This window comes from Zingiber officinale, chromosome 4A (genome assembly GCF_018446385.1).
Source record: "Zingiber officinale cultivar Zhangliang chromosome 4A, Zo_v1.1, whole genome shotgun sequence".
In the NCBI taxonomy this organism is placed as follows: Eukaryota; Viridiplantae; Streptophyta; class Magnoliopsida; order Zingiberales; family Zingiberaceae; genus Zingiber; species Zingiber officinale.
The window spans coordinates 3569008-3595221 of record NC_055992.1 but is presented as its reverse complement, the minus strand read 5'-3'; the positions used below and the strand labels follow the sequence as shown (position 1 = coordinate 3595221).

The 26214-nt window shown below is 43.3% G+C and overlaps 2 protein-coding genes across 2 annotated transcripts; both read right to left on the bottom strand.

The window, feature by feature from the left end:
• Positions 1-9561: 9561 nt before the first annotated feature.
• LOC121973069 (uncharacterized protein PHLOEM PROTEIN 2-LIKE A4-like) lies at positions 9562-10554 on the bottom strand. Its single transcript, XM_042524664.1, has 3 exons — positions 10453-10554; positions 10194-10330; positions 9562-10107 (listed from the first exon to the last, which is right to left on the bottom strand). Exons 1-3 carry the CDS (start codon positions 10513-10515, stop codon positions 9717-9719), a joined length of 591 nt encoding a protein of 196 aa, XP_042380598.1. The 5' UTR covers positions 10516-10554; the 3' UTR covers positions 9562-9716.
• Positions 10555-14632: 4078 nt separating this feature from the next.
• Positions 14633-15323, bottom strand: LOC121973067 (auxin-responsive protein SAUR71-like). Its single transcript, XM_042524663.1, has one exon. It carries the CDS (start codon positions 15221-15223, stop codon positions 14849-14851), a length of 375 nt encoding a protein of 124 aa, XP_042380597.1. The 5' UTR covers positions 15224-15323; the 3' UTR covers positions 14633-14848.
• Between the last annotated feature and the right edge of the window lie 10891 nt (positions 15324-26214).

Sequence of the window (26214 nt, the reverse complement as noted above, 5' to 3'; positions counted from 1 at the left end):
TCGAATTTGTGATTCGATTGTTCTTTTTTGGTTAAACCTAGAGTTATATAAGGAAATTAAATATTAACTTTCCTTAAAAGGCTTTGTCTAGGCGGTGGTGGATGCTCCCATACCCAAGAAGGTCATGTGCCTCGCCATGCAGTCCTGGAAGCCAATTTTAGAAATTAATATTTAATTGAATTTATAACATAGGTTGATTTGGATCAATAGTGTTAAGTTCCGCTTGCGATCCAAATCTAAACCATTAAGAACAGATACGTTAAATTTAGAATCAATAATATTAAGTTTCGTTTATGATTCCTAATTTAACTTCTAAAGAACACAATAGGTTGTTTAGGAAAGGTTTGACACTTGTACAAAATTTTTGTATAGTGGAACCGGTACTATCTTCCTAGGACCAACCAACATGCTGAAGCCCTCAAGTTGCGACATTTTAATCTGCACACAGGAAAATAAACAAGAGAGGTTCCAAGACTTGGTCTTGGATTAGTAGTGCGGGAAGAAATAAAAAAAATAACTAAATTGGTGTTGCACCAATTTAAGTTTAATTACAATGGAAAGAAATTTCCAAAAAGGTAATAATACCAGTTTGGAATTATACGAAAAACTGAAAGCCGAAAGAAGAATTTTTTTTTTTTTTAAACAGATCACCCCCTTGTCTGATTGGTGGTTGCACCAAATCAGAGCGGTACTTGCTCTGATGCCACTTGTTGGACCGTGATCGTTCAATAGAGGGGGGGTGAATATCGATTTAAAAAAACGTTGAAAAGAGTTAAGAGCAGCGGAAAATATAAGCGAATAGAGACAAGGCTAACACAGATTCGTTTTTACTTGGTTCGGAGCCTGTGTCGACTCCTACTCCAAGGCCCGTACTCGTTGAGTACTTTCGTTGGGCAATTCACTAACAATTCGAATATTGAATACAAATTGAGTACACGAATGCTAAGAAAACAAATAATAATACCGACAAAAGGAAAAGAAAACAATGCGTAGTCGGAGTAGCTTCGCAGCGTCGTAAGAGCACAAGAGAGCAGTCTGAGAGTTCTGAGTTGTTGTTGAAGCTCCACCCTTGACCCTTCTTTTATAGGATGCTCGGGGCGCCCGGATCCCTTTCGGGCGCCCTGGTGTGACGTAGTAGGCCCAACCAGCGAGCTCCACGTGTCGACAACGCGCTGGGGATAAAACTTGCCTCTGGGCGCCTGGATCCCTTCCGGGCGCCCGGACCACCTTTCTCCAGAATCTCCTTAATTCTCCTGCAAGATAAGGTTAGTCCGAGGTAAATATATAATGTATATCCTGCAAAACAAAATATTAGCACAGTTTATAATTTTAACATAAAGAGTATGACTTAGATTCCGTCTTTCCGAGACCAGAATCTAGTCACGATCTCAACTTAGATTTCCGAAATGAATCTATGTTGGATCGACGCCTAAGTTCCCTTCCCGGGAACACGTCCTCACAGTCACTCCCCTCCAGTGACTTACCTTTACTTACCTGTCAGACGTCCGGTCAGCCCTTCGACCCGTCTGGACTTCTCGCCAGCTATCCAGTCAACCCGTTGACCTAGCTGGACTTCGTGCCAAACGTTCGGTCAGCCCGTCGACCCGTTTGGACTTCGTGACAGCTATCCGGTCGGCCCGTCGACCTAGCTGGGCTTCGTGTCAGACATCCGGTCAGCCCGTCGACCTGTCTAGACTTCACCTACATACTCGGTCAAAATGTTAGACAACGACAAACCTAACTTAACCTAATTTGTCATTCATCAAAACCTGAGTTAGACCGTTAGTGCTAATCGCACCAACAGAAACATCTTGCCTTGATCTTAACCCAACCTCAGAAGGGGTGGTGGTACGACAATAGTGATGAGCCGGTGGTGGTGGCTGTGAAGTCCCAGCAGCTGAGCCAGAGGGAGCGGAAGGTGGTGCACGGGAAGGCCACGGTGGTGAGGTAGTGGGTGAAATGTGATGTGAGGGGTCGACTTCTGCGCTCCTGTGCTGTTGAGAGGTTGAAGGTTGAGCTAGCGGAATCCCTGCAGGAACGTCGGGTGGATCAGGAGGAGCATCTGACGGGCCCGGGACAGGAGTGGGGGAGGCAACAGAAGGAGAGGGATGAGGGGCAGAAGAAGGGCCCGAAGCTTGGCTAGGATGGGTAGTTCTGCGGCGAGATCTGTGAGCCAGAGGCCGATCGTCAGAATCAGAATCTTCAGAGGGCGATCGGGCCCGACATCGAGAATAAGAGGGTGTATCCTGACTCGAGCGGTCAATCACAGAGCGTGCACGACGAGCCGCCTGAGATGCTTCTCTGAAGACAGGGTTGGCATAAGTTACATTGGTTGATCTTCGACCATGGCCGCGACTCGGACCAGAAGTCGGTCGGGAAGAAATAGCCGGTCGGGGATGAGTAGAGGTGGCAAGCCGGGACGTAGGCGTACCCTGGGATGAATAGATGAGGAAGGTTGGGAAACAGATGAGGCCCTGGGGTGAACAGAGGAGGCAGTCCGGGAAGTAGACGAGGCGCTCGGAGGAAGCCTGGGTCAGAGGGTTGCAGAGGCAGTTATCTCGACCTGGGTGGAAGTCGAGTAGGGGAGTGACCTCCTCTCTAGGATGACTCGACCTCGTCGCATTATCTCCATGGCACCTAAAGGAAGGGGTTGGACCTCTGAGGCATGGGTTAGAGTATCAGTTGCATAAGCAAGAGTATGAGTGTTAGTTACAATAGGTAGAGCAAAATGCATGAAGTCACAGAAGAATCAAAAGAGAAGCTTACCCAAGGAGTAGGGTGTTTCAAAAGTAAGGTGGCTCATTCTGAAATAGGACAACAATTCCTCAGATAATAATAACGTCAAGTTCAGTTGTCATCCTACCAATCGAGATGAAGCCTCTATATAGAAGGTCTCAAGGTGGAGCTCTCCTAATTGCGGGGTCGGGGGAAGCAGTGGTTGCCATTGTAGGGGCCATTCCACCTCATGGGGAAATCGAATGAAGAAGAATTTGCTCTTCCAGTTCACTTCAGAAAGCGGAAGGGGTGAGAAAAAAGCAGTTCGAATGCGTGGCTGGAAATGGAATAAGCCTTCTTCCTGCCGGCGAAGGACAAAAAAAAACAATGGAACAGGGGGGCAGACCAAGATAGCTCACATACTTCACAGAGTATTACAAATTGTAGAGGAGCCTTATAGAATTGGGCGTTAATTGGTCCATGGGAATTTTGAAGTAGCGGCACACATCAGAGAAGAAGGGGTGAGGAGGAAGACGAAGGCCGGCAGTGAACTGCTCTTTAAAAAAGGTGCAATAGCCGGTTGGAGGAGTAGAAAATTGATGCACTCCAGTTGGGATAATTACATAGGTGTTGGCAGCGACTCCGTAGTTATAGCGCAGATCATCCAGGTCTAATTCATTGAAGGTGGACGAGCCAGGAAAATACATTGCAGCAAGAGAGGATAGATAAGAGGAAGATGCCATGTTAAAGGAAGCTGACGAAGAAAAAGCCAAGCAAGGAGCTACCGACGAAAGAAGAAAGGCTTAAACACAGTTACGGATTCAGGCTAGAAGAAAGCGAAGGCTGGGAAAAGTTTGGAGGCAAAAGCGAGGGGAAAGTATTTATAGCTGCTGGGTGGAGGGGCAATTTAGCCAGTTATCATCCATCGGTCCACAAAAATTGGCAGAAGCAAAGAAGGCCGATGGATCCTCTTAGAAAACAGCACCCAGGGGTATATCGAGAAAAACATCAGCACGGAGTACGAGGCTCATTAGCAGGCGGAAAGGCCTCGGGAAGAGGCGTGGTAGTAATAAATATCCTATGGTGACGTTGGAGGAAGCAGACCAGTTCGGGGTAAAGAGTTGGGCCCTTGACAGTTACCAGTTAAAGCCTGAACGAGAAGGTCGAGGTACACATTCATATAGTCACAGTAACTCCTGGTCTAGAAATTCACATAGGCCCTGTTGGGAAATTAACGAGCCGAAGGAAGAAACAGGCAGTCCTACCATAGAAGTGTTAAGCAGTCCTAGACAGCAACAAGTTTGGAAATACGAGTAAACAATATCGACAAAAATTTTACAACTCCATTCTTACATCAAGGTTTGACATCAGTTGGGGGTGCTGGGAGAAGAAAGAGGTCGTCGTCGTCCTTGAAGGAAGGATAATACCCTGCAGGAAGTTCGCGCATCAGGCGAGCAGTGTCCAAGAAATCCTCCGAAGGCACAGAATGAAGAAGATCTTGTTCAAACAGTTGACGAGCCCTGTTGGCCGCTCCATAACATAAGATTAATCAAACCTCCAGTCTTCCTCAGGAAGAAAGGAGATGTGACATACGATACCCTATACGCTCTAAGGCGACCAGCCTCACCCACCTGGTAATCCACTAGCTCTGCCCTGGTCTTCACAGCATTGGCTCGGATTAGAGCCAAATCTTTCTGGCCCTGGGAAGCGTTCTCCTGTGCCTTCAGGAGATCAGCTTGTAGTGATTTGAAAGTGGCTTGGCTAGCCTCCCATTGACTGTGAATAGCTTTCTCCCGATCGGCGCTGGAAGTTAGTTGAGCCTGGACATCCGCTAAATCTTTCTGAAGAGCCTCCTGAGTTTCCTGTAGAATCTTCAGTTTGGAGGATAGAGTGGTCAGTTTTGCATCTTTCTCATCCAGTTCAGCCACGATCGAGTGATGACAGTCCCCCTCAGAAGCCAACTTAGACTCGTTAGTTTTCAGGGCCACCTCTAAGGTCTTTATTTTGTCAAAAGCTGCATGGGCGATACTTCGGGCAGACTCAGCAGACTCCCCAATGGATCGAAGATATCCAGCCAGGTCCCCGGGTGTTGGGTTAAGCGGATCGCGAGGGGTAAGCGGTAGCTCTCATTCTTGAAGGCGAGCCTTCAACACCTCGTGCTCCCGCTGTAAATTGGTGGTATGTTGGATCGCACTCAAACCTGCGGAGCAGACCTGCAGAAGACACAAAAGGAAGGATTGCTAGTAGTTTCATAGGAGGAGACCGGATAAAGGAAAACTCACAGAAATTATCTGGCAAGAGGCTTGGTCCATGTAACGACCCGACCCATTTGGCGGCCCATTTAGCAACCCTCGGGTTGTCGGTCGTGTCGTTACTCACTAGGGCTTTCCACCCCTGGCCAATGGATTTTTGCCTCCCCCAGGATTCGAACTCTAGACCTCCAGGCTTAAGTACTAGAGTTTATGAATCCTGGTAGCCAAGTGAGTGTCGCTCACTTGGCTACCAGGATTCATAAACTCTAGTACTTAAGTCTGGAGGTCTTGAGTTCGAATCCTGGGGGAGGCAAAAATCCACTGGCCAGGGGTGGAAAATCCTAGTGAGTAACGACATGACCGACGGTCGACGACCCGACCCATTTGGCGACCCTCGAGTCGTCGACAGTTGACCGTGCCGTTACTCACTAGGACTTTCCACCCCTGGCCAGTGGATTTTTGCCTTCCCCAGGATTCGAGCTCTAGACCTCCAGGCTTAAGTACTAGAGTTTATAAATCCTGGTAGCCAAGTGAGTGTCGCTCACTTGGCTACCAGGATTCATAAACTCTAGTACTTATGCCTGGAAGTCTAGAGTTCGAATCCTGTGGGAGGCAAAAATCCACTGGCCAGGGGTGGAAAGTCCTAGTGAGTAATGACACGGCCGATGGTTGACGGTCGACGACCCGAGGGTCGCCAAATGGGCCGCCAAATGGGTCGGGTCGTTACAGTCCAGTCCTTCCATTGGCAAATTGTTCCAAAATCATCGATTAGCTGACTGCCAGGACGTGGCTAAATCACCATGTAGCTGAACCAGGCCAACGGCAGGAGGGGTATCTTCCACAGCTACTGCATCGGGCCCTGTAGAGGAGGGTAGATGCCAAGAAGTAGAGAAGGCATATTTCTTGGGGATTCTCTCCCTGGTTCGAGAGGCAGAGGCCGAAGTGACCACATGAAATGAAGCGGACGGGGTCGCAGAGCTCCCGGGTTGGTCCCCTGCGGGAGGAGGGGTCTGCCCGGGAGGCAAGGCCCGAACGGGAGTAGGTGCCAGTATTCTTATCGACAAGGTGGGAACCTCCGTTCCAAGAGTAGTCTCCCGATCAGGAGTGACAGCCTTAGCCTTGGAAGATTGGGAGGCTGCTGATGAAAGCTGGCCGGTAGGAGGAGGCGGGGGAGACGCTTGGACCGCGGGAGTGACCATTTTCCTTTTGTGTTGGAGACGCAGTCGTTTAACTGGGGGAGGAGAAGCGGCCCGTTCTTCCTCGATCTCTTCTGGTATGGTGAGGTCTTCCAGAGGGGCAGCCTCTAGAGGAAGTGAAGGGGAGGTCTCAGCCCAGGCTGGCACACGGGGGTCAAAGACAGTCTGCGATGAAGCTGCTAGGCCCTGTTTAAGCTCCTCACTCAGGGTTTTCAAAACTACGAGAGACTGTTGATTTATATCTGAAGAGTAGTCCCGGAGCATAACAGCCTCTGTAAAGTGGAAGAGAAATACCTCAGTTAGCGAAGAATAGCAAGAAGGAAAACACGGTCTTATCTAACGGAGCCCCTATCTCTGCATAAACTGGGTTGAGCCCAAAAAAGTACAAAAGCTTTCCAATAGTATTATGGACAAGAGAACGCTCACGCCATTGAGTTTTTCTGAAGCGGCGTGGCAGGAGGGCTGATGTTGATGCATAGAAAGATTAGTAGGAAGATCATAGCGCCATTGGGTTAGCCCGATCAGGGGTTCAGGTAATCTAATGAAGAAAAAACGAGACTTCCAACCTTTGTTGGAAGAAGGCATGTCGGAGAATAATTTATAACTTGGTCTGGCTTGCACCATGAATACCCCTGGTTCCGATCGTTTGAAGGAATATAAATGATGAAATAGCTGGATAGCTAATGGGATTTGGTATACGCGACATAGAATGATGGTGCCTGATGGTGCCACATATAGTCCTGAAGAAATTGGGAGCGAATTGAGAGGGGCAGATACCAAAGTATTGACTCAGTGAAGCGATGAATGGATAGAGGGGAAAACGAAGGCCTCCTAGGAGTTGGTCCTTGAAAACAGTCATGAAGCCTTCGGGAGGAGATGAAAGATGTTCGTTGGGCATGGAGAGTCGAAGTTCATAATCTTTGCTAAGTTCCAAGTTAGACTGGATCATGGACAGGTCATAGTTGTCTAGGTCAGAAATGTAATAAGAATATCATAAGGATGTCTTACCGTCCGCCATTATCAAAATGAGGAAGATCGAAGTAGGAAAGCAGACAAAAGGAGGAAGAGCATCGGGCGTTGGTGGTCGAGAAGAGGAATAGCTACATCAAAAGGGACAGCAGAAAAACGAGGAGGCGGAGGTAGTCGAAGCGCTGAGACTACGACGGTGGATTGCCTTTAGGGCTTATAAAGTAGGCTTTCCTGGGAAATATCAAAAGAGGAGCCGAGTATCTTTTTGGGTAAAGCGCCCAAGCACCGTCCAATCAAAGAATGGCATGTGCTTATGGGAAGTCGTGTACAAAAAAGAGTTAAGCAAGCGGCGTCCTACGGCATAAGCAGTAAAGGCGTGGGATAGGAAATCATGAAAGGGGGTATGCGTACGGAGGCTTCTACCACACGATCTTCTCGGGAAATGGCGATAGAAATGGCGGGAGACAAATTCAAGTGTTGCAATGATGCTCTGCATCATTTTCTCCAAGGCTAAGTAAGGTTTAAATATTTTTTAGCATTCACTTTCATCTGATATTAGGCATTTCTCGATTGCAGACAGGATCGGGGTATTTCTTGCAAATAATCCTTGGTTGGGAGCTCACCCCCAGGTCGGCGGCAGAATCCTTCCCCTAGCGAGCTTTCCCAACAACCTTCTCTGTCGGCTGTCCCAGACTCTCGCCCTAGTGCGAGTTATAAGTGAGCACGACTCTCACGCCCAACGACTTTCCCGGTCGGCTGTCTCAGACTCTCGCCCCAGTGCGAGTTATAAGTGAGCAGAGCTCTCACGCACAACGACCTTCTCGGTCGGCTATCCTAGATTCTCGTCCCAGTACGAGTTATAAGTGAGCACGGCTCTCACGCCCAACAACCTTCCCGGTCGGCTGCCCCAGACTCTTGCCCCAGTGCGAGTTATAAGTGAACATGACTCTCATACCCAACGACCTTCCCGGTCGGTTATCCCAGACTCTTACCCCAGTGCGAGTTATAAGTGAGCACGGCTCTCACACCCAACGACCTTCCCGATCAGCTGTCCCAGACTCTCGCCCCAGTGCGAGTTATAAGTGAGCACGGCTCTCACGCCCAACGACCTTCCCGGTTGGTTGTCCCGGACTCTTGCCCCAGTGTGAGTTATAAGTGAGCACGGCTCTCACGCCCAACAACCTTCCCGGTCGGCTGCCCCAGACTCTCGCCCCAGTGCGAGTTATAAGTGACTGGGGCGAGTTATAAGTGAGCATGACTCTCACGCCCAACGACCTTCCCAGTCGGCTGTCCCAGACTCTCGCCCCAGTGCGAGTTATAAGTGAGCATGACCCTCACGCCCAACAACCTTCCCGATCGGCTGTCCCAGACTCTCGCTCCAGTGCGAGTTATAAGTGAGCATGACTCTCACGCCCAACGACCTTCTCAATCGGCTATCCCAAACTCTCGCCTCAGTGCGAGTTATAAGTGAACATGACTCTCACGTCTAACAACCTTCCCGATCGGCTGTCCCAGACTCTCGCCCCAATGCGAGTTATAAGTGAGCATGACTCTCACGCCTAAAAAATTAAAAAAATAAAAAACCATCAAAAAAACAATAATAATAATAATAATAATAATAATAATAATATTATTATTATTATTATTATTATTATTATTATTATTATTATTATTATTATTATTATTATTATGTATAGTTAGTTTTGTAACTAAGGGTAATATAGTAAAATATTAAACTAGATTATTCATTAAAACCTTCAAACAAATAACTTTTTGTTATATTACCTAGATTGAACCAAACAATATTTGATTATGTTTTATTCCCCATAACCTTGGTTATGTGATTACCTAGTAATCACATAACCAAGGTTATATATGATAACTTGAACCAAACGCACCCTTATTGTAATTGTTGTGTCGTGCTCGAACTCTAGTTCTAGCCAGTTGGACTTAACTTGACTGAAACTCAAGTTGACTCAAGTTGAGATCAACCATGAGTTAGTTGACTTGACCCAAGTTTGGTCTTGAGTTGGCTGACTCAACTTGATGAGTTAGTTGACTTGACCCGAGTTTGGTCTTGAGTTGGCTGACTCAACTCGATTGTGTTGACAAAATCCTAGGCCTTGAACTTGAAAGAGCAAGTCTGATTGAATTTCAGTTCGTCTCAAACTAATCAACCTTCGTATTGACTGAGTCCTAGGCCTACCATATGATCCATGTTGTCTCCGCTACATCAATTACTTTTGTAAGAATCTTTTTTTATTTATCTTGAATCGAGGTTTTTATTAAGTTAAGTTGGCGGACCAATCTGGTTAGATTGGGTCAATCAATACGAGCTAATTTGACCTGTTGTTCGTACGGATGAGATCCAATTCCTTACAAGTTTGGTCACTTTTTAGAATGCTCTAAGCTTCTAATAAATTTTTTTCTTGGTAAAATACTCGGATCTTGTTTCTTTATCAACGACTACTTCAATAACCGAGATACAATTCTTCGATACGACTAAAAATAACTCACGGTAACAAGCACACGCAAATCTGATAACTAGATGTACATAAAGTCGATTTAGTTATCGAATAATAGGTCAATTCTTCGCCCTAATAGTGACTCCTGCAAGGATCATTCCCCCCTTCCACTTCTGATTGCTAGTTTCAAACATGCCGAATGAGAGCTTTCCGGTTGTTGTTTTAGGCCCTTTGAAATCGTTGCCGTGTACCTCGTGCCACTGGTTGCTATGCCCCCTACGCGATTCCAAAACTTCGCTTCGATGCATTTGCTCGTCGGGGGTGATCAAAGCGAACGTGACCGGGAGGTTTTGCCATCCGAAAGCATCAACCTTGAACTTGATGTGATAAACTATTTCGTAAGTCTTTTCGTGACTTAGGCTCAGGCTAAGCTCGGCTAGCTTGGCTAAGTCCACAGTCCCGTCCACTTCTAGCCAGCTCACCTGTTTGAGTCCGACTGCCGTGGCAAAGCTACAACATCCAATTTGAATAAGAAACAAAACAAAAACAAAAGCTAGCGATATCTATTCGCTAAACCACTAATCGATATTTTGTACTCGTATTTTTCTTTAAAGTCGTCGTTGGGAAGATCCATCCACTCCCAAAACCTATTGTCGCTCGCCCAAGCAATGTTCATGGCTTTGGCTGAAATATGAATTGCACCGTGTTTTTCCCAAACCAAAGTTTCGGTACCCTGCTCGATCATGAGAAAACGAAAATAAGCTTCCCAATCAAGTTGAAGTCTAGTCGACAGAAACATGGAAATGAATGGATCTATCGACCTCAAGTGAAGTGATAGAAAGAAATCCTTCTTACACTTTGAACATCAACAGCGACATGATGAGCTTTGTCGCCATGGTTAGCCTCCACGCCTTCCATCTCCTTCCTCTACTTCCTTAATTCTCCTCTATATGGCGTCTATTTATATGAAAATTGAAAAAGATTTGGAATCAATATATCTGGAGGAATATTTTTCTTTCTAAAAGGGTTAAAAAGAAAACGACGAACAAATTATCTTGGACGGTAGGGTGATTTACAATTCTCATGACTCACGGTGGTGTCGAATTGGCTCGGATCGGTCGGTTAATTTCGAAACTCAAACGCGGATGATAAGGTGAGAAGATCACTCTACTTTTTGTAAAGGAAAAGCAAAAAGAATAAATTCCTTGGCCACAAGAGAAGGGGAATAAAGGCCTTCTCAATCGTCTTTTGTGGGTTGGAATAAACACTTTGCTTGACAACTTAACATATTCTTAATAATTAATGCAGGAAATTATTATTTTTTATAATTAATAGGATTGAATAGGGATAAAGATAATTTGTGACATGAGTATAATATTATTGAAGAGGGAGGTTTAAATTTATAATAAGCTCCCTTTTTAATCCTAATAATTTAGAGATATAAACTAAGTATTATTGATGACTCACTCATCACGCACCGATGTTTTAATTCATCCATCAGCATCTTTGATCTTTGTCGGCGAGCTAGATTCTTTTTTCAATCTTATCAAAAGGGTTATTTTCATGACTCAAATCCTACTCGTACGGATCAGGAAGGAAACAAATAACAAACTAGGAAAATTGTTGCGTAAAGAAATTATGATTCTTGCATTGAGTTGGCTCAATATGGGGCCAACAACCCAGTGATAGTAGCTAATTGGCACTAAATAAATTTTAACTATAGAAGGTAGGTCTCGATTTCGCCCGATTAATCTTGGAGCAAGCTGAACTTATATACATTTAGGCTCCGTTTGGTATGAATGATAGGATACGATTAGATTGATTAGAATAAGATTAAAGGTAGGATAACCTTTTGAGGCCGAGATATTATGAATCATACCTCTAATCATTTACAATCATACCTCTAATCAATTTTACCAAACGCTTGATTAAAAACTTTTTAAAAATATAATCCAATCCTATCCTATCATACCAAACAGAGCCTTAGATTTTTTCTTTATTCTTACTTTACCACTTTTCCTAGTGGAGCGGCTACTATTCTCTGACTTTTTTTTAAAATTTAGGTATCCAGACTAGGGTGCAAATGAATCGAACAGGTTCGCGAGCTTTTAGAGCCGGTTCGAAAAATATTCAATTCGTATTTGAAATTATCAAATTCGAACCGAATTCAAACATATTTAAATATTTTGTCAAGCCAAATTCGAACCTATACTATTTTATTCGATTGTTCATGAACCGCTCATGAGCCGAACTCGAATCAAATTCTAATTATTTATACATAATTTTAACTTAAATATATTTAAATAAAGATTTGAATAATTCAAATCGAATTCGAATTTAAGACATTTTGAATTATAGTTCAATTATGTTCGAATAAAGATTTGAATAATTCAAATCAAACTCAAACTCAAACTCAAATTTTATTTCGAATCAAGCTCAAGCCAAAACTATTTATATTTTCAAGATTCGAATCAAACTTGAAATATCATATATATTTTCGAGCTCGAACTCAAATATCAATATTTTCATATTATTCGACTCGATTAGATTCGTTTGCACCCCTAATCCTGGTAGAGATGTCAAGTCGAATGGGTTGAGTTGGGTTTGGATCAATTTGAAAAAAAAATTATAAAAAATTTCAATCCTAATCCGACTCGAACCTGAATACAATACGAAACCCCTAAACTCGAACTCGAACCTAACCAACCCAAATAATGACTTTTTTTAACTAAAATTATTTTTATATAATTTTTCATTTTTATCTCAATATTCCATCATTATTATACTATTAATATTAATATATATAAAAATATCTTAATTTTTAAAATAAAATTTAATTTAACCCTGAAAAATCTACTAAAACTAAAATTTGGATCTTTAAAGATTGAATAGAACAATAATATAGACAAGTAAATTCTTTAAAGTCCAAAGTATTCTTTTAAGGAGATTCATCATTTACCGAGAAGTAGACTACTAAAAAAACTCATATTTTCATTTTATCCAATTTTATCATAAGTAATTCTTAAAATGAAAATAACAAAAAGAAGAATGAGGGGGCGTTTGGTTAAATGATGGGAATGACTATGGGTATGAGTTTAATAGTAGGGTGGAATGGGAATAGAAATGGAAATAAAACCCATCAAGTTATATGAGTTTAGTTGATTTCCATAAATATGGTAATCATTCCCAAAATGTGATTCCCAAACCCACAATCCAAACACTATATTTTACTATCATTTCATTCCCTCATTCCCAAACCCATCAACCAAACACTCCCTGAATCATTAGTCCTTAGTGAAAACTTGAGTAAGGAGTAGTTCCTTGTTTGTAGGGTTTCTCAAACAAACTATTAAAATAAGAAACAATTCCCTTTTTTTAGATAACAACTTGAACCGGATGAAAGGAAATCTTCACTTCCAATTTTAAAGGAGGGAATCCAACCCATACAAGAAACTCGGGTCAACTTGAACTCGACCCAAAAACCTCTGACCTGAATCCCAAAAATCCCCAAGTCGAACTTCATTTTTTCCAGGTTAACTCAGGTCAGGTCATTCGGTCGGATTCATTTTTTACACTCCTGCCGATTTGCTTATTAGATAAATTGAGAAACACAAGCGGTTCCTTGCCCAACAGCCGACTTATTTTTCATTCCAATGGAGAAAAAGTTGAGATTCGAACCATGAATACTTGGTTAATCTGTTGAACACTTTACCACTGCACCATTCCATGTGGGGGGGGGGGATGGGGGGAGTACTATTCTCTTCTTTTTTTTTTAATAATCCAGGTACCCAGGTCTCACAGTCCCATACTATTCTCTCTTGCTGCTTATAATGATTGTGAATTCTCAAGGATGACATATTTGTTTATGTGGAGCAAGCATAACAGGAAAGAGTGGTTCAAACACTAGATCATAATTGGTTCTACTTCGATCGTGATCTGCACCATTCAGATTTGAGGTCGTGTCCAAGCTAAGATAACACATGGCTGTATGAGACAAGCCCAGATCGTGCAAGACAAAAGCACAACCCATTGGCAACTCTGTTGTCCACTCCCTACATTGGACTGAATGAGAAGCTAAAAAATCCTCCAGTTCTAAGCTATTGCCATGCCTACCTGCCCATTGCTCCACCAAATACACTCTAAAATACAAAAGCTGTTTTGGTAAAATCGTTAATTGGGTTCCAGAATAGGAAATATAGATCTAGATTAGATGACAAGAAATTGAAACTAGGAACAAAATTTATACATTGAATAATATATTACAATATGTTAATGCCTAGAGTGGGTATTGATAAAGGCAATTTTGCATGCATGATTATACCAGCATTAAACCCTAATTAGGTTCATCATCAAGCTTAAATTTGGCTAAATTATACACCTTAAGTCACCCTACTAAAAATCCTAAAGCACAGAGATGTGGTATGAGAGCTCATCAAGGAAGAACTCATGAACACCCTGAAAGGAACATGTTCAGTCTCAACAAAGAAACATAGTTTAAGAGGGCATCATCAGACCTGTGCACTTCACCCTTTCCTCTTGGCTGGTCATATAAACTATTATAAGTTCAACTGCCCACAATAAAGTACATCTAAATTACTAATCTATTGTGAACAAACTAAGTACCTGTGTATTAAAGTAATAAAGTAATCAAGTAGCCAAATGCTTTTAGTTTATCAGGTAGATAAATTTAATGGAAGCAAGTTAACATTAAAGTAAAAGAAACAACAGTAAGCTAGAATTAATATCATTGCAATTGATAAACTATTTTTTTTAGAGAACGCTACAAGTGATGTCTACTTCAGTGGCCAAGGGTTTCATTTTCAACAATCCAAATTATTTATTGTTACCACCAAATCACCTGATCAGCAACCAATAATGGGTGTTTGTCTTCTAATTAGCTCTAGCTAACTTCAATACACCATCATAATTGCAACAACTTGGTAGCGTCTTTAGCTTGTTTTCAAGTAGCATGAAACAATACTTTGAACGACAGAAATCATCAATCATGCAAAAGAAAGAAGATTAAAACATGGAGTTATGGATGAAAAAAATGTTTTTTTATCTTCTAGACTAGATCATACTTAATTACATGTATTTGGAAACATTCTAACCTAGTTCAGCTTATTCTCACTGCATCAAACAGTCAAGACTGCCGTCCCCGGCACAGACTAAATAAATGGAGGGAAATGGAGAGAAACAGGGCGACACAATTAATTAAGAGGCGGAGATATCCAGGCCGATTCCGGCACAACTAATCGAGGAACTGACCGTCAACCGCTGGGAGAGCGCGGAAGAACTCCTCGAGGGCAGGATCCGTGGCAGACGCCGCGGCGGAGGAGGAAGAGGAGAGGAGGCGGAGCAGGCGGCGGAAGAGCGGTACCGGGCAGGGGATCCGCAGCACGCCGCGCTGCCCGTAGCCGTACTTCTGGGCGGAGCGGCGGAGGAGCGCGATGAAGGCCGGACGGCCGAGGAGCTCAACCCGCACCGCGAACCACTCCATCTCCTCGCCGACGTGCACCGGCACGTGCCCCCAGGGGACCCACCGAGCAGGTGCATTCGCCGCCATCGGCGGCCAGCAGTGGGAGGCGTCCGCCACCCTCGAGACCCGCCAGATCTGCCACTTCATCCGACCTCACGCAAAGACCACGATCGGCGCAGATTGACGCAAGAAAATGGCCGCAGCGCTTAGGGTTCGGGACCGAGGGCGAGACTCCCATGAGAGCAACCGGAGCGCTTCGCCAGGTACATTTATATCCCTTTTAGAATAGAATAATTCCGGAATAATCTTTTTTTTTATTATTCTGATTTTCTTTTTGTAAAAATTGGGTGCGTGAAAGGGACTACGGAGGGGAGGGGGACTAATGCGAAATACCGGACAACCACAGATCTCGATCCCCCATTCACCTCAAACAGCAAACACAGAACCAACGCCCAGATCCTAACGGTCTTACTATCGCAAGGTCCACATATCTCTGATGTGTCTACCGAAACGCGATAAATCTACGGGATCCAGAGATGTACCTTCCGTAGTACCACTAGTACGGTAACCGTGAGCCGTTCCTGCTGGGCCCGGTCACGTGGAGGACCAGGAAAGGTCCCACCAGCACGTTACCTTGTTCATGGCGTCAGGTTAAAATCGATCTGACAAAAATCGACTTATTTCAAGACGGCCGTTTTAATAAATATATCAGGTGTTATGTCGTTACATCCCCTTTTATGGTATTAAGATTGACATTAATTTTATTTTTTTATATAAAAGATTTTCGTGTAGAGAGAATATTAATAATTAGATAATGCAAAATTTGTTTGCGTGAAATAAAATAAGCTCAATGTGTAGCATACGTATGTAACGTATCTTCGATCGCAGGATATTTTCGAAATTTAACTACGTGGTGGGGATATAACGGTAGTAGGGCTTTACGGTCAAGCATTGATCGGAGTGTGATGTGGGCGAGCTGGTGGGTTTATGCGGGTGGGACCGGCATGCTGGTCGAGCCGGTCCACAGATCTACCGGTTTGCGGATTCTGTGGGGAACAGAATCCGACTACCGCCAGCACACACCGGACGCTTCGAGCCTTTGGATGATGATCGTGTGGCTGCAGATGAAGCATCACAATGGATGCATCTCACCTATCATATCGCCCCCAGTTTAGGAAAATAAAAATTACTGGGAGTAAATGTAGGATCGAAGCATGTGAGAGAGGTAAGGGGTTAATCACACGTATTTTTAAAAATATTTTCTTTTTTAAAACCTAAAAGAAGGTGAGTGCATAGTAAATTAAAAAGTAAGATAAACATTAAAAAAAATAACATAAACGGTCATTTGATTTGGAGATTTGTCAACTCCTATTTAAAGATAAGAATGACAATGAAACGGAGTGGGGATGAGTTTGGCATCCCATCTTCAGTCCTGAATTTTATCTTTGTCTCCATCCTCATTTTTTAGAGAATCCCTAAATCCAAATTATCAAGGATCACATCCTTATCCCCGCTTCTATCTCTAAATTAATTTTATATTATTATTATTTTAATATTAATATAAATAATAATAATAATTTTATTATTAATAATTTAAAATTTTTAATATTAATATTATTATCAATATTGATGTTGTAAGAGAGAGGAGAAGGGTATTTTTACTATTTTAGTGTAGCAGTCCTTTTTATAACACTGTAAATGTATGAAGAGAGGGGGGGTTAGTTTGGGGGGCGTAGGGGGTTTTGGCTGGTGACCACCTCCACCACAAGCAAGAAAAGGGATTCCTTCGTGTCTTCTCCACCGCCTCACACGGGGGAGGATTTTTCGATCCACCGCCACGAGGAACACCGCCTTCGCAGCTCATCGGACCGCTAAGAGGCGGGTCGCCCACTTCTTTCCATGACACTCCTCTCTATGCCGAGGCCACCAGGGAGCACCGGAGTCGTCTCACTCATAGATAAGGATGTCACTGCTGCCTCCCTCTTTGTTAGCTACATCGCCTCTCTCCCTCTTCTCTTCTGCTCTCTCTCGATTGTAGTCCCAGTGAGTCGCCACGAGGAAACACACGGGGTAGTTGCCGCCTCCTACCTTCTTCATGCCGACGCCTCACACAGCATGGACGCATGTCGCCTCCCTCGTTTCTCGAGCGGCCTTCGCCCCTTGAGCTCTATGTGACTTCGACAGTCTCCCTCCAACGATACCCCTCTCCAGTCACTATCGGCACTAGTGCTATCGCAATAACCTCCTCCGCCATGAGCAGTCGGCTTGAGCCGCTGCCTTCTCTTTACACGAACAGGCCGACAAGCTCCTCCCCTCACACTGCCAGTGTCGCAAGCAGCTTTAGCCGGTCGGATCTAGTGCAGCCTGCACACGCGTAAGACATCTTCTCCCTCTCCACGCGTCGCAGCCTCCCTCATCGACAGCCTCCAGCGACGGCCCCTACATTGACTTCGCCCCCTTCTGACCGCCACCTCCAGTGATAACCGACCCATCTCCTTGGCAAACCCATTGCCTCGGTCCGACATCGATCCAGTGCCTTTGCGCTTAGGTTCGATGTCGGTCTAGCCCCCGATCCATGTCGTCATGCATTGTTGATGTGATCCAACCTCCCCCGAGTTACCGTTGTAGTGCACCACGCTATTGTGTTTTAGTCTTCAAGCTGTTGTATTATTTCGGCTTGTTTTTTTGTTATATCTTCGCCTACATGCCACCGTCATATTCTCAGCTTGTATGTCGATGTCCTATCTCGACTTGCGTGCCATTGGTAGGTCCCCGCCCATATGCTGCCTTCCGGGTCCGTGTCACATCCAGCTCCGCACCGTCAAATCCAGCTCCTTATCCAGCTCGTGTTCATCTACTCTTCCAGGTCATGAAGACTCAATCCGCACCACGACCAGCTCACCGATCCACCAGAGGGCGCCCCCTTGGGCTAGGATACGTTACCGTGCTCACTCTACATTCCTTTTATTACTCTGCTATTTGTTCTATTACTTATATATTTGCTGAATCTACCTCGAGCATTGGGGTACCAGGGACCGGGGTAACCCGATCGTTGGCTGCAGGTACGGTTGACTAGAGGACTTCGGAAGACTTGGTTAACATAGAAGTCATCTCAGCATACCCCCTACGGGTCATAGTGATTCGATCAACATCTCATCCACCTCACCTGATGGTCCGTCTGACTCAGTTTCTGGATAGGGATCAAATATTATTATTAATATTTTTAAAAATAATATAATAATAATAATAATATTTTTTAGGCGAGTTCAGGGATGGGCAATATCCCTCTACTCGCCCCGAATCCACCCTATTCCCGAAAAAAAATCCCCGAACTCATCCCCATCACCGAATAAATCAAGGATCTCTATCCCCGTTTCGAGTTTTCCCTGTGGGGCCCCTAACCCGCGGGGAAAATTATCATTCCTACTCCAAGACCCACGATTCCTTGGATTGTATTGATGGACAATCTACTATAAACCTCTTCTAGAACCGCCAGAAGAGAGAATTAAGTACAAGAATGAAAAGGGTAGTGTAACAAGTTTACACTTCCTTATGCAATTATAAAAGTAAATGCACAATTTAAGAATTCGTTACTAACATTAGAAGGATTGACTCTGAACAAGCTCGTATCTCGATGGTCTACTGGCAATAGTTGGATGTCATAAAGTAGTAGCGCAGTAGCAATAGTATTGCAAAGACGGTGCAACAGGATGATTGTGGAAGCTTGAAAATGAGTTCTATTCTCAATGTTGGTCAAAAAACTCTTTTATAGAGCGTTGAGGGTGCCTCCAGCCTTGTCTAAGCAACCTTCAACTGAAAAAATTATCCCTTAAGCTTTGGTCATGATAAGTCACGCAGACTGTGACTTCTATCGACTCGAGGGTGCCTTCCATATACTTTGAGGCGCCTCTGCACAACTTCTAGGCGGCTCCAGTGCTCTCCAAGGTGCCTCTCCACCGCAAGAACTTTATCCTCAAAGTTCGTCCATGCGAGGGAGCCTCCTCTGGATCCAGGGTGTCTCCGTATAGCTCCGAGGTGCCTCCCCATAGCCCCGAGGCGTCTCAGACATTGTTCATCCGATACTACTTTTACATTTTCACGCGTGAAAAAAGTGTTAGTCCAAATAACAACTTATACCCTGTAAAACAAAGTTAGCACAATTAAATATAAGGGATTATTAATTAGATCTTGTTTTTCCAAGATCAGGATCTAGTGATGGTTTACTTCCAAAATAAATCTAAATAGGATCAACACCTACAGTCTCACTGGGACTCGTCCTCACTAGATCACTCTCCTCTACTAACTTACATTACCATTTGTAATCTCTTGACTTGTTCTTGACCCATCAGGTTTTTCTGCTAGTTGTCAGGTCTGTATACTAAATTGGATTTCGGCCAGCTATCAAGTCCTGCAAACTCAGCCGAACTTTTTGCTAGATATCAGGTCACTCCTTGACCAATCTAGACTCTCCACCAGCTATCAGGTCCAACAGATCTAGCTGGATTTTGTTGGCGTTGCAGGGCTGACACGAGGGGAGGGGTGAATTGTCTGAAATAGAAAAATAAAATCCTTCATCGTTCTTCAACTCATATTAGTAGCACACTTATATAAATGAAATTAAGTAACTAATAAATAAAAAAGGCACAAAGGAATTACTTGATTACAGCCTAGATAGTTGTTAATCCAAGGTAAAAGAAAGCGTTGAAAGATCTCTTTCGTGTAGGCGGAGAAGCCTATTACACTCTTAAAAAGCTCAGGAATGTGCTAGGAAATGAAAGCTAGAGTTGATATATATTTCCTAGGTTCAGGGGTCTTTTTATAGCTCTCGGAAAATTTTATCCGAAGGCTGAAGGCGCCTTCCAAAGGGCTGGAAGGCGCCTCCAACGAGGCACTCGTGGATAAAGCTTTATCCACTGCCAACGTCTAGTTTGACTGGCCGAAGGCATCTTCCAAGGCTATGGAAGGCGCCTTCGCACTGTTCATCGAAGGCGCCTTCCACAGAAGACGCGGAGGCGCCTTCAACAGCCTTTAAAGGCGCCTCTAGCAGCACTTGCAGCTCCATTTCGCTCCTTTGCTGCTGCGATCTCCTGGGTGATTTTGGCCACCAGTATAGGGCTTACCCGAACCTAATTTCTGGCCTTCTCCTCGAGCAAGATTTCGCTCCGGTTTCTTATCCCTCGAATGTTGCATACGTTTTTCTTGCCCACCAGTGTACTCTTCCGCAGCCTTTTCATCCCTCGGATGCACCGAGCCCGTCAGCTCCCTTCCCGTGTCATTCTTCTTGCTAGTTGCGTCTTCTACTCGACTTCCTGTGCTCTTAAGCTCCTGCACACTTAGACACAGGGATTAAAATCGAACATGACCTAACCTAACTTGGTTGATCACATTAAAATAACTATGGGGTCCAACAGATTTTAGCTTGGTGTTAGGTCCTTAGATCGGTCAATTCCTGCATCCTGCACACTTAATAATAATGATAGATAACACAACATCTAGCTTGAATCCATTTGTCATTCATCAAAATATAAGTTTGACCATTTGTGCTAACTACACCAATAGTAAATTGAAAATAAAAAAATGTTAAAGGGATTTGATACGGGTTATGATGAGTAGACCCGCAAGGTGATGTGGCAGCGAGAGTCAAGATGATGGGGGGGGGGTCAAAGTTAAGGTGATGTGGCAGTTATACTAGAGAGGGAGTAATATTTCTCCTTTTGGCTTTGATTAATCGCTCGGTGTTAAGGTTCTTAGATTTAACCAAATCGAGTTGTAATCCGGTCGGAGGGAGACGGTAAGTCCTCGAGTCGCGTGAACCATGGAGTTTGGTGTCTCAGGGCCAGCTAGATTTTAAGGTGACCATGATTGAGGCCAGTCGGTCTTAGTTAAGAGCCAACTGGAACGACCAGCTCACTTCACAACAGATCAACCACTGGAGGACAGTAGATAGAACGAAGCGGGCCTTCTCTAGATAACTTATCATACGCTCGGTCAAGTAAAGGGACAACTGATAACTAGCATTTTTATACATTATTTTGGCTCTTAGTCTTGACCTTTTTACCTTCTCATATGCTTAATTTTATAGTTATATTAGATTTTGTGAGTAAAATCTATTTTAGATTTAATTATAAATTTCCTACAAATTGTGAAATTTAATTTCATATTTTTATGTGGTTTTGTAGGAAATTTAAAGAGTCATGGATTAAGATCAAGCCGAATCAAATGTGACATGATTTGGAGGTCAAACGGAGGAGATCAAGCTGAATCCGTGTGAACCATTGATCCAGATCAGGAGAAATCTTGCCCCTTCAGGCATATCAAGTGATCTAACCCTTCATCCTGATTTAAAGCGATCTGGACCGTTCACGGAGATCCAAAGAAGTAGAGCTCCAATTCAAACCCAATCCAAAAGCTCACTCCTCAAGCCCAATTCCAAAAAAAAAACTCAATTTCAGTTTCTTATTGGATTCGGATCTTTTCCCAACCCAAAACCTCAACTCCACAACACGATCCACTAAGAACCCCTCCCCTTCATCACTCACACGCGAAGAACATAATCTCTTCCTCATGACTTCTTTGCTCGCTCGGGCTAGGGCACGCGGCAACCACCGGCACCTCTTCTTCCCCTTTCTTCCTCTTCTCTCCAGCCAACGGCTTCTTCCCTTACCTTCATTGCCGCCGGCCGGATCTCTAGCCCTTTCTACCTTCTTCTTCTCAATTCCTCGGCAACAGTGCCAATTTGATTATGACCTAATTTTGTCGTGAATTGAGCATCAAACAATGAAGTATCAAACTCCTCCTACGCTAATGTAGCATAGAAATGACTCAGGTCGTCCGCCAACGAATGTAACGGTAAGTGATAAACTTAGGATTGTATGTTATTTATATTTTGGAGGTTTTTAATATGAAAATGAGGGGTTTTGGATTTTGATTCTAAATCTAACAAATGAAAAGCAAAACAAGTAGGAAACTAATCTAGTGCTGGAATGAAATCTAACTAAGTACGAATAATTAATTCACAACGCATTGTCACACTACGCTATGGTTTAACCATCAACACAATTAACCTAAGGAAGAAAATAGAAAAGCATTAAATGAAACCTAATCTAATAAATAAAAGACAATGCAAGTAATAAAGGTAAGTCTAACCTAACTACAATTGTAGAAAATAAATGACAACATGAAGTAAAGTAAAGCAAAGCATTTAACTAACCCTAAAGCATTAAAGAAATATAATTTAACCTAACCTAATTGCATTAAATCAAATCTAGAACTTAAAGACATTGAAAGAATAAGACAAAGTAAGAATTAAACAAACTAAAATGCATTAAAATAAACCTAACTATTGGTTGAAGTAATTCATCTAACATATTGTAGGCGTGAAGCTAATTAAGCATGATAAGCGCAATTCAAACATGGAAAATCATATTCAATTCAAGTATTCAATAAGAAACTTCAACACAAGAAATTTAACACAATTAACAGACATTAACATGAATAAACCTAAGTTAATCCAACCACAATTCACACTTTAACTTTCAATTACCAATGACTACCCTTGCTGTCACACGAAGACCCGACTCCGGAACCCCCAAAGTCGGTGGACAGTAGCTCATTGTCAGTCGTTGTTGACTTCGACAACGATGATGGGATGATACGAATCTTCCACCGAAGAACCCCCTCGGATGGAAGCTGATTGGAAAAATTAGACTGCCACCACTCCTCTACCTCTGTCACCTGAACCCCAAACGGTGGAGCTTTGGAAAATTGTTGGAAGGTGAAGGATCTCACCGAAGAACCCCTCAGGCGAGGTGGATGACCGGAATCGCTGCTGAAGCTCGCTGCTCCCGCCACTTGTGCTTGATGCTGTCGTCGCTGGAATTGAGAAGAAGAAGGATGGGTTGTGGAGGGTCGACCGACGACGGTGAAGATAAGGAGACAGGCCGCCGGCCGAAGAGAAGGAAGGAAGAAGAGGATGAGGTTCGTAATTTTCTTCGTCGTGGGCTAGGGCTCGCGAAGCTTCCCACGTGCACCTCGTCCTCTTCTTCCTTCCATCTCTCTGGCTAACGATGATGAGTATTTTGCCCAAGATGGACAAAAGTTTAAGTGTGGGGGAGAGAAATAGCTTAGTGGAATTTATGGGAAGCATAGGTGAACCATGTTTGATCACCATAGGTAAATCATGCTATTTATCTTTTTATTTGAGCTATTGATAATGTTGTATAGTGATGCACAACATATTGAAAAAAAAGTGAAAAAAGAAAAAAAATCATAAACGAAAAAAACAAAAAAAAAAAGAAACAAAATCAGAAACAAAAGGAACAAAAAAGAAAAGAAAAAAAAGAAAAATACTTTTGACATGTTATGCTATTTTTGTATTCATGTGTGGTAGAAATTTTTAGAAGAGACAATCTTTATTCTAGCGACATTGAGATATTATTGTATATCATGAGTGAATTTTTATTGAAATGTTAGAGTAGATGTTGTTCACATGTTTATTGGAGTTGTGAAAGCTAACTTGAAAGTTGGATGAGATACTTTTTGGGCATTATTTTCCATGTTTGAATTGCACTTATTATGCTTAATTAGATTCACGCCTACAATATGTTCGATGAATTGCTTCAACCAATAATTAGGTTTATTTTGATGCATTTTAGTTTGTTTAATTCTTCCTTTGTCTTGTTCTTTCAATGTCTTTAAGTTCTAGATTTGATTTAATGCAATTAGGTTAGGTTAAATTAGATTTCTTTAATGTTTTAGGGTTAGTTAAATGTTTTGCTTTGCTTTGCTTTACTTCATGTTGCCGTTTATTTTCTGCAATTGTAGTTAGGTTAGATTTAGCTTTATTACTTGCATTGTCTTTCATTTATTAGATTAGGTTTCATTTAATGTTTTGCTATTTCCTTCCTTAGTTTAATTGTGTTTATGGTTAAACTATAGCGTTGTGTGACAATGCATTGTGGATTAATTATTCGCACTTAGTTAGATTTCATTCCATCACTAGATTAGTTTTCTATTTGCTTTGTTTTTCATTTGTTAGATTTAGAATCAAAATCCAAAACCCCTGATCCGGTAGTAAGAGTGGGCCCCCCCCTTTTCTTGCAAAGTCAACGCCAAGTGGAAGTCACCGGAACAACCGCCCACCCAGAGGAGAGTGTGGTCCGACCGGACGGACGGCCGTAGACGGCCGGTCCGATTGGACTGCCGGCCGGCCGATGGGATCGAGTACCCGGAGGGGTCCGGCCGGCTCGCACTTATAGTTGGGAGGCACCCTGTCAAATCGGGGTTCCGACACTCAGTTAAAAAGGTCATGGACCGAGCTGACCTTTTGACCGACCACAGTCATAAAGCACCCCTGTTTGTTAGTCTCCACAAAGCACAAGTAAACCACTGCGGATGTCCGGTCGGATGTTTAGGTATCTGTCCGCTCGGAATACAAGTTTGGAGCAAAGGAAAAGGCCAGAGGATTTCTTTCTTTGACAACCTGTAGGTTTCACGTGTGTGCCATGCTCCAAATCTTGTGACAGGGGATTCTGCTGTCCCATCGAGGGCATGCTTTGACTGTAGCGATATGGGTCAGGTAAACTTTCTGACAGCCGCGTACCTAGGAAAGGACAGGTAAGCTTTCTGACAGCCGCATACCTAGGATAGGACAGAGGACACTTATGCACCTTGGTACGCGTGCTCAAACCTTTCACAGCTCTATATAAAGAACCTCAGGTTTCACCGCCAGGGGATTCTGGGTACGTACTCTGAGACTTTGGGAGCCACCTTGTTCATCGTAATTTACCTGACTTGAGCGTCGGAGGGTTGTCGCCGGGAACCCCCTTCCCGGCCCGACTTCTGTGCAGGTTAGCCGGAGCATCGCGCCATCAGTCGGAGATCTACATCAGCGAGCCAGGGAGCGCCACGTGCCCAGCGTCTGTTGATTTCTTGTTCGAACAGGATCAACCCCCATTTCCATATTAAAAACCCTCAAAATAGAAATAACATACAATCCTAAGTTTATCACTTACCGTTACATTCGTTGGCGGACGACCGGAGTCATTTCTATGCTAGATTAGCATAGGAGGGGTTTGGTACTTCATTGTTTGATGCCCAATTCTTGATAAAATTGGGTCATAATCAACGACTAGGCCTACAACACTCATACTCATATTACAGCCCGAACGGAATTCCAGCAAAACATACATTTTCAAAGTGATTTTCAGGAAGTATAATGCACTCTACCATTCCCCAAAGGAATATATCAATGCTGCGTAGAATGTGATTGAGCAGCTTAATATGATACATAACAATGGACTATATATAACGTAACTGAACAACTCAATAAAAGCGGTCGGCTTAAGGACCGACCGAATTATGCTTAACCAATAACATCATCCTAACAGGGTGGTCAATTTAAAGACCGACCAAATTATGCTCAACAATAACATTATCCTAACAGAGTGGTCGGCTTAAGGACGAACCAAATTATGCTCAACAAACATCATCATCCTAACAGGCTACGACCTAAGGACCGACCGAATTATGCTCAACCAACAATATCATCCTAATAGGGCGATCGACTTAAGGACTAGCTAGATTATATTCAGTTGACAACATCATCTCAACAGGGTGATAGGCTTAAGGATCAACCGGATTATGCTCAGGAGATAATATCCCAACAACTTGTCATAATAATAACTTTGTGTCAGAGAATATTCTTCTGGAAACTTTTTCAGGAACCATCATATCTCCCATAAGCAGACCAATAATAACAGCATATTCGTTTGGCAACCTTGGTAATAACAGAAGCTATAAAAGATAAAAGGGGTATACATGTGGGTAAAATAAAGATTTTTCGGACAATTATGGTGAACTTTAACAAACTCTGACACATTTTGCCATCTCATGATTGCGAAGGTTACGCGAGGTGGTATATAAAAAGGGAGTTCTCTCTGTGATGAAGGTACACTCACTGACATTTGCAACTCTACTCTTGCGCATATGTACTTACTGTTCTTCATCCATTCGTTTATTCGGAAGATAATTGACTTGAGCGTCGGAGGGCCTTCACCAGGGACTCCCCTCTAGTTTCTAAGCACTGACGTTTTGTTGACTCATCTCCCTGTGCGCAGGATCGAAGAAAAAACCACTCT

Bases quoted from the DNA above. Each gene is read 5' to 3' on its own strand.
- LOC121973069 (XM_042524664.1), bottom strand. From the start codon at position 10,515: ATGGAAGGCGTGGAGGCTAACCATGGCGACAAAGCTCATCATGTCGCT. The intron at 10,331-10,452 runs GTAAGAAGGATT...ATGATCGAGCAG, and splicing joins TCGCTGTTGATGTTCAAAGT to GGTACCGAAACTTTGGTTTG. The intron at 10,108-10,193 runs GTACAAAATATC...TGGATGTTGTAG, and splicing joins GACTTTAAAGAAAAATACGA to CTTTGCCACGGCAGTCGGAC.
- LOC121973067 (XM_042524663.1), bottom strand. From the start codon at position 15,223: ATGAAGTGGCAGATCTGGCGGGTCTCGAGGGTGGCGGACGCCTCCCAC.